The sequence below is a fragment of the Dipodomys spectabilis genome, unplaced genomic scaffold (genome assembly GCF_019054845.1).
Source record: "Dipodomys spectabilis isolate Male_0828 unplaced genomic scaffold, ASM1905484v1 ptg000210l, whole genome shotgun sequence".
In the NCBI taxonomy this organism is placed as follows: Eukaryota; Metazoa; Chordata; class Mammalia; order Rodentia; family Heteromyidae; genus Dipodomys; species Dipodomys spectabilis.
The window spans coordinates 7,990,719-7,999,592 of NW_024870887.1; the positions used below are offsets into that span (position 1 = coordinate 7,990,719).

The 8,874-nt window shown below is 41.6% G+C and overlaps 1 protein-coding gene across 2 annotated transcripts in view; it reads left to right on the plus strand.

Moving 5' to 3' along the window:
* Positions 1–7,248, plus strand: part of Ttc27 (tetratricopeptide repeat domain 27) — a 134,360-nt gene extending 127,112 nt beyond the window's left edge. For both annotated transcript variants that reach the window (XM_042696777.1, XM_042696778.1), the window contains exons 19-20: positions 2,528–2,628; positions 6,940–7,248. In XM_042696777.1, the coding sequence (XP_042552711.1) occupies positions 2,528–2,628; positions 6,940–7,062 (224 nt within the window). In that variant the 3' untranslated portion in view covers positions 7,063–7,248. The remainder of the gene's footprint in view (positions 1–2,527; positions 2,629–6,939) is intronic.
* The last annotated feature ends 1,626 nt before the right edge of the window (positions 7,249–8,874 follow it).

Consider the following 8,874-nt stretch of genomic DNA (forward strand, 5'->3'; position numbering starts at 1 on the left):
TCACACTGTTCCTCCACTCCTCAATTCTGAAAAGGAAATAGAACATTCTAAAGTCCTTTTCCTGGCAGAGTTGCTGATATAACAGTCCTTGTGCAGCTCAGCAAGCTCCAGAAGCCATTGCAGTCTCCACACAGAATTTGAGACTGGTCTGTAACTGAGGTTGCTGTGTGCTTTATTCCCATTGTCTGCAGGATGAGGGTGTTTTCTGAGAAAGAGTGGGCAAGAGTTCCTTTGTTCTCTGCCATCCTGGAACTTTTAAAGTAATAGTTATGTCGTCTAACTGCTGTTTGCAGGGAGGAAGCACTGCTGTCTTGGATTTTCTATTAATTTGAAACAGCAGGATCCCTCTTCTTCTCCCTCTCCCTTTTCACCTCTCTCCCTTTTCACCTCTCTCCCTCTCCCCCCCTCCTTCTCTCTCTGTCTGTCTAGTCTGTCTGTCTGTCTCTCTGTCTCTTTCTTTCTTTCTTTCTTTCTCTCTCTTCCTCTTCCTCTCATCCCTCCCCTCTCTCTTTTGGGGCTTGAACTCAAGACCTGGATGCAATCTCCCTGGATAGCACTCTACCACTTGAGCCACACTTCCGGCTTTTTTTTTTTTTTTTTTTGGAAATTAATTAGAGTCTTAGGGACTTTGCAGCCAGGCTGGCTTTGAACCACAATCCTCAGATTGCAGTATCTTGAGGAGCTAGAATTAATTATAGGCATGAGCACTTGGGCTCAGCTTATTGCTGTTTTTATGGGTTTTGTTTTTTGTCGGTTGTGGGGATTGAACTCTGGGCCTGGGGGCTGTCCCCGTGCTCTTCAGCTCAAGGCGAGCACTCTACCACTTGAGCCACAGTGCCACTTCCAGTTTTCTAGTGGTTTGTTGGAGATAAGAGTCTCACAAACTTTTCTGCCCAGGCTGGCTTTGAACTGTGATCCTTAGATCTCAGCCTCCCTGAGTAGCTAGGATTACAGGGTTGAGCCACTGGCACTTAGCTTTATGGCTATTTTTAATAATGCCTTTTGGAAATGGGATTAAGGAAGGGAACTAACAGAGTATATGTTTGTTTTTCTTGCTCTATTCATGTTTTTCTCAGAATGAAAATAAAGGGTTAAAGAAAGTGGCTGTTACTGATAGCTTCTAGGTATTAGGCAGCTGTGGTAGTTACAGCTTCCCTCTGAGGTAGGAACAGACATGGTGCTCCTCACCCTCTGACAATGGGGCTACTGGTGCCTGTTAACCCGTATCCTTCCAGCCACCCGCTGAAAACTGCCCAAGTCTGTTGTTCAAAATAGGAACATCAAGCTGGGTGCCATGGCTCATGCCTGTAGTCCTAGCTACTCAGGAGGCTGAGATCTGAGGATCGTAGTTCAAGGCCAGCCCAGGCAGGAAAGTCTATGAGACTCCTATCTCTAATTAAGCACCAAAAAACTGGAAGTGGCGCTGTGGCTCAAGTGGTAGAGCACTCACCTTGAGCTGAAGAACTCAGGGACAGTGCCCAGGCCCAGAGTTCAAGCTTCATGACTGATAATAGAAAAAAAAAAGAACATCAAACCTAGTTTATTGCTGATCATGGAAGATATTACTATAAATAACAACAACCGTATTTTACCTGGCACCAGCAGCCTCTATCAATTGATTAGAATTAGCAATAAAGAAAGGAGTCTATTTTCCATCTGTGGTATATGATCTAGGATATAAAGTCGGCTCTAATCCTTGCCTTCTTTAGTAAGTTTAAAGTAGGATCTGGTTATTGGTCTATTTGAATTTAGAGAGCATAATTTCAAGGAATAAAAATGAGAAGAGATTAGTGGAACAATATCAAGCATATGTTTGTACAAAAGTCTTTGTTCTTATGAAGCCAGACAGGAGCACACCGCTTCCTAATTGCAAATTTTTAAGGAAGTAAGCTCCTTGGAAGGCTGGAGGCAGAGAAGTCTGGGGTTCTCCCCACCTGCCACCAGGACCACCCCTGCCCCCCAACCCTCCCACTCTCCTGCTGATGCCAAGTATGGCTCAGGGGATCGCTGGTGTCAGTTTTTCCAGAGTGTGCTGTAATCATGGAGAATGAAGATGCACCTGGCTTTGAGCTCTGCAGATCTGGATGCGACCTCCTTGGGCTGGGGTACAGTGGGAAACCCCATCTGGGACGCAGTGCTGTGAAGCACCACACAGCCGTGTTGCACTGTGCTCGTCCTGTGTGGTGCCTTGTTTTCAGTAACAGTGTTTGCCTCCTTACTAAATTTCATTAGGTGGTTGTGTGCGTGCGTGCGTGCATGCGTGCGTGTGTGTGTGTGTGTGTGTGTTGGATCTCTTGCTGGTGATCTGTAAGTCATCACAACTTGTTTCCCTCACATTCTCCTCAGCACTAAACCTTTCTCCATCAAGAATGATAAAAGTGAAACTGGGGGTATAGCCCCATGGACCAGGTCTTTCCTGCCATGACAAGACCCTGGGCTCAATCCCCAAAGTCGCACACCAAAGAAAGAAAGGGAAATAGGGAAGAAAGAGTTCTTGATGGATGTTTTTCCCCCGTTTATCTTGCAGTGGCTATAAAATGCAGTGAAAACAAATCAAGCCCCCAGGAAGTTGTGCAGATGCTGTCTTCAGTCCGACTCCACTTGCGCGGCTTGTTATCCAAAGCAAAGGTGAGATGAGTGAGAATTGATTAGGCGCGCTGTGATCGTGGTGTGCTGCATAGAAGAGGGTCACTGGCCTCTGCTTTCGGCCTTCTAACTAACCTTCCTTTACATCGTGGAGAATTTTAGGTCCCTGTCAGAATTTAGTCACCAGCTAAATACAACCAGGTGGCTGGTTGTATCTAGGAGGAAATTACTGGTGCCATGGCTACACTGCCCAAAAGGGAAGTAACTTACGACTTTTTGAAAATAAGGTTTATATTCCAGCCTTTAATTTTGTCTATAAGCAACGCTTGGCCATTCTGTAGCACTTCCCCATAGCGTGACATATATTCACTGGGATATGCCTTGACCTTCACGTTTTAGTGCCTAGCAGAAAAGTATGGCCAGCACCACAGACCTCCAGTTTCCTGATTCTGATTGCTTGGTTTTGATTTACAGTAGGATGTTTCCATTTGGGGGGCTGGGGAGCCTTCTGTGTAAGGCAAATAATTGGTTTAGATATTGTCACTATATAGATTTGACCCAAAAAACTGTTAAGGTAGATGACTGACTCCTATGTGACAACTTAAATATAGCATTAGTCCACGGAACAACACGGCACCAATGGGCTGGGGATGCCTAAGAATCCCCCAGAGCTTTTGTTTTGTAGTACCTGGGAATGAATTTAGGTCCTTACATTTGCTAGACAAACACTCTCCCACTGGGGCCATGCCTCCAGTCCTTTTTCAGGTAGAATATTGAACTAATGTTGCTTGGTTCTGGCCTCATATCATTATCATCTTACTTCTATTTCCCATGTAGCTGGGACTATAGGTATGCACCCTCCTCCCACCTTGTTTTTGAGACAGACTCTGTGTTTTGCCCTGGCTGGCCTCAAACCTCAGCCCTCAGTAGCTTGGATGATAGACATGTGCCATGATCATATGATTCCAGGCAATGTTTTTGAAAACTGGATTTTTGGGTTGTGTCTGTGATAAAGGTTCCAGTCTGCAGTGGAGGCCGAAAAATAAGTTTTCTACATGATTCTAATGTACAAGTGGGTTTTCATTCTACTGCTAGAAGAAAACATGAAAGGAATCTACCTTCGAGTACAATTTAGTACTTCTAGAATCTCTTGGGTTGCAAGGTGATGTTGATTTATTCTAGAAAGCAAATCCATGCCACTTGGATGCCACTTCTCGGATACTTTTTTACTTCAAAACTGTCCAGAATGAGAACTAATATTGCTTGATCTTTTCAGATTAGGGCTTGGTTTTTATCTCTGTAGATAATCTGTGAACATCCCATGCCTTTGTGCTGAGCTGCATTTCCTCTCAGCTTGACCACACAACCTCAGAAACCTGCAGAAGGACTGGGGGCACAGCTCACAGGGTACAGTGCCTGCCTTGCAAGTGTGGGTAAGGCTCTGAGTGCAGTCCCCCAATACTACCAAAAAAACGGAACCCAAAGAACATTCGCAAAGTCAAGGAAGCAATTATTCTGTAACTTTCTTCCCTAAATTAGATGGTAAGTTCCCTACTTCTGATGAGATCACAGTCCATGCTTCGTTGTGTATTTGTGTCCTCATCTCCTTACAAGCTTCTTGCTCTAACTTACTACTTTTACATAAACTTTTACCTGCTTGACTTAAATGGTGCTGCATACTGTCCCATATTGTGGAAGAGTCCCAAATATTGAAAATGAGGATGTATAACAGTGAGAACATAAATTTTGTTATCATTAGTTTCCAACTGGATCATCCCCCAAAATGGGAAGGATTGCTTCCTAACTCCTCTTTAAAGCACCTTTTTGCTTATAATATTTGGAAATCTTTGGTTTTGTACATCATATGCCCTTTCTCTTTTTAAAATTGGATTTGCTACTCTGAATTCCATTTTAAAAAAAGTCCTATTTTAAAAAACAAAGCCAGGAGAGGTGGCACGTGCCTGTAAATCTTAGCATTTGAGAGGCTGAGGCAGGTGGTTTGCAATTTTCAGACCAGCCTAGGCTGTATACTGAAACTTGTCTCAAAATACAAATAAAAACAAAGTGAAAATGAATTGAAATAGCTGGATTAAATAATCTGCGGCAAGTCTTTGTGGAAATAAACTGCTAGGACTCCTAGGATATAAATAAGAAATAACTTCTATATACATGCACACCTAACTTGCAAAGTGCTAGTACATTTTACATAGACTCTACAAGTCATTCAGTCCACTCTCACAAGACAGAGTAACTCCTAGGCCTTTAGCACCTTGTCACTGTATAGAGCTTCTGGGTGGAGGCCCTTACCCAGCTGATCGTTAATTCTTTTTTTTTTTTTTTTTTGATTGTTAATTCTTTTAAGCTCCAGTTTCTCTCTGCTTTTCCTTACCTCATACAAAAGTGGTTTAGTTTATAGTGGTTTGTATATACTATAATTTAAAAAAAAAAAAAAAAGTGCTGTATGAACCTGGGCACCAGTGGCTCATACCTATAATCCTGCCTACTGAGGCCGAGAATGGAAGAATTGTAGCTTGAGGCCAGCCTATATATAGCAAGGCTGATGAGACGCATAGCTTCTCAACCATGGCTGTATGCAGTGGCAAGTATATACCAACCTGAGCTAAATGGAAGACAGATCGGGGGGATTTGGACTTTAGGCCAGCCCAGGCAGAAGAGTCAATGGAACTTCACCTCAGTAGAAAAAGCTGAGTATGGTGGTGCACACCTGTCATCCCCTCTATAACAGGGAGCCTAAAATACACAGATCATAGTACCTGGGCCGGAAGTAAGACCCTGTCTAAAACAACAACAACAATCACAACAGAGAAGAGTACCTGCCTACCAATCAAGAGGCCCTGAGTTCAGACCCTAGTATTGTCTGCCTCCACCCCTCTAAAAGAGTGCTGAGTCCAAGTTATTTTCTCTGCTAATTACATTGTAGTAGCTCTTACATCCATTCCATTACTTTATAGATGGTTTAGTCAAGTCTGATGAATATGATTTATTCATAATAAGCCAAATAAGGTATGTTTCTGGTTAAAACATATATATGTACACTCACATAATACACATACATATATACATGTGCATGCATGTGTGCACATAAACACAGTAAAACACAGGCAGTTCCCTTCTCTTCCACCTCCCCATCCAACACAAAATATGGTCACAAAATGTTGAAGCTGATTTTTTAAAGGAAAAAACCTCTATTTATTTTTATTTGTATATGTTTTTATTGTAAAAATACTGAACAGAGGGGTTACAGTTACCATGAGTAAGGTAATGAGTACATTTCCTATCCAGCATTGTTACCCCCTCCTTTGTTTTTCCCCTACCATCCCTTCCCTCTCCATCTCCCCAACTCTCCCTCCCTCCCCCAAGTTGTAAAGTTCGTTTTCAACATAGTGTTTTGTACATCTCATTGTTAGAATGGGTCAATCTGTGTCCTTATTTCAGCGTTTTGTTATTTCCCCTCCCCTCCCCAAATTAGAAAAATGTGTATACAAGATGCAGGGCACTGACATCAAATACAGTGACAACAGGGGTTTTACCGTGGGGGAAGAACAAACAAGAGAATGAAGCTGATTTTGTGGGTCCCTCCTTTGGCTCTTAGAGAGGCATTCCAAAGTGTCCAGCTCTGGAAGTATGGAATTACATTGTAATAAAGCTCCCAAGGTAATTCCTTTTCTAGAAGAGCACACATTTATTTTTATTCTATTTTTCTGGATTCATTTGCTTTGATAATATTTTGATAATCTTTGTGGTCTCTGGGGTCTATGTGAAAATTTTTTTTTTTTGCCAGTCCTGGGGCTTGAACTCAGGGTCTGGGCATTGTCCCTGAGCTTGTTTTGCTCAAGGCTAGCACTCTACCACTTTAGCCACAGCATCCTTTACAGCTTTTTCTGTTTATGTGCTACTAAGGAATCAAACCCAGGGCTTCTTGCCTGCTACACAAGAACTCTACCACTAAGCCACATTCCAGCCCTGAAAATTAATTTTTAAGTAGCACAAGGACATGATTTTTTATTAATTTGAATATAAACGACATTTGTTTTGCTCCCATAGGCAGTAAGTAGATCTTCAGTTGGATTGATAATGTTGGTCATCCCAAGCCATTGCATAACACGGAAATGAATAACCAATATTTAAGGCAGCTGCTTTGAAGACAGAGCTCTTGAATTTCTAAGTTGACACATGTTGTTTTGATTCATTATTTATTATAACTGTTACATGTCTAAAAAAGATACTGCCATTCTATGTGTTGTTATGCAAAGGATTTTAATTCTGCACTGTATTGTATGTGGAAGAAGTTTTCATTGTCTTGACAGTCATGCTTTGTTTTGTGTGCTGCAGCAAAACTTTACAGATGTGGCAAGTGGAGAGATCTCCGGGGAGTTAGTGGATGATGTAGCAGCTGTGGACACCTTGGTACTAAAGCTCCAAGACCTGAGCAACCAGTTTCGGAATCAGTATTGACCATGCCGGAGAAGGTTCTGGAAAAGGGGCTTTAAACTCCTCCAGTATCTCTCATGCCTGTATATCGAAACACAGAATACTTGTTCTTAAAACAAATTTGTGTTATGCCTAACATTCTTGTTTTTGTGATGTTCCTGTTTGTATTGTCTAAAATACATTAAATAAAAATGTCCCTATTTTTTATTTTGCCCAGGTATGGTTATATTCCATATTTATGGTATTTTTTAGTTATTTCAGCCCAAAGAGTAAAAAAAAAAAAAAAAAAATTACAGTTCTCTTTTAGTGTAGGGTTCTTTCTCTCTCAGCCTAACATGAATTATGTCATTCTTCGGAAAAACAGTCTAAACAGGAAAAAAACAACAGCCACATACTACAAGTTTGTAAAATCATAGATTGGCTGCCCTATCATCCAAGAGTGATAAAAGAGGGAAGTTGGCAATGGAAACATTTGTACTTCTCTAGATTTTGTGTTTGTGTCAGGAAGATACTGGCTTGGCTAAATTGGAAGTATGAGCATGGTTTAACTTCTAACTCAAGAAAACACAAGAAAAGAAGTGACATAACCCAGACTAGAAGCCATCCATTAGCCACTAGTAACCTGGCGGTCACCTCCTAAGGATACGTCCTGCCAGCTCTAAAGATGTTGTTTAGTAAGGTTTATTAGGGATGAAGACAGCTATAAACGGTGCCATATTACAAAAATGCCAAAGTAAAATGCTTTCTTAGTAATGTCTATGGAAACAAATACTGAAGGCTGCAGCTGAGCTTAATAATCTTCGTATAAAAGTTGTAGTGAGGAAATTCTTAGGTTTCTGGCTTGAGTTGCTGAATTTGGGGCCTAATGCATAAATCACTTGATTCTCCCTTCCCCTTCTTTGTTAGATGTGAATAATTCCTACTCTTTGCTTTGTGACTTTAAACTGTCTTTGGAAATTTAACATTTCATAATCCATAAAGTACTCTGAACATTTAAAAAGCCTTTAAATTTTCCCTTCATTAATGAATTTTGCTTGTGAATGTTTATCAAAGCTAAAGACTCTTTTCCTAACCACCTGCTTATCTTTCCTGTCAATCAGGAAAGAAGCCTGTTAATCAGGCTTAGAAGGACACACAGCTCAACAGTTTCTCTTAGAGAAGAGACCATCCTTGTGAGAAAGCCCAGTCAACTGAGGTAGTTAGTAGCAGCTAACACTTAGAGTCCATCTAAGTCTTTCATGGAAGCCACTGAGGAATATGTGGCCACTGGATGCTGGATTGGTGAATGGCTGAATGAATCAGTACAGCAAGGATTTAAGATTACCTTCTTATCATACTGAGCTGTGAACCCCAGTAGAAAATAGAAAGGAAATAGTAAAAAGGAAAGGATTTTAGGAATCAAGTGTAAGGCTCTGGTTCTTGATCTTTTAGAGTGCTAGATAGAAAGGCAGCCATGATTGGAAAGGTCGAAAACCAAAGTGTAATCTTCTTTTTGTTCTGTTCTTGTTGCTGTGTTAGATCAAAGTCTACAGGAGGTGCCATATTCTCCCTTTGGTGGTTTTTGCAAAAGTGGGTTATTTGGTATCTTAAAAAACAACAACACATAAACCAAGAGGTGGGAGGGCAGGCTGGGTGCAAGCCTGAGCCTAGTGAGGAGGCTAAGGATGATGGATTGTAAGTTAGAGTAAGTTAGAGGCCATGGTGTGGCGTGCAACCCTGGGATGGCGGGGAGGGGCGGGGGGGAGGGTGGAGAACATAGACCTTTTTTTTTTTTGGTCAGTTGTGGAGCTTGAACTCTGGGCTCTTCAGCTCAAGGAAGGCTAGCACTCTACCACT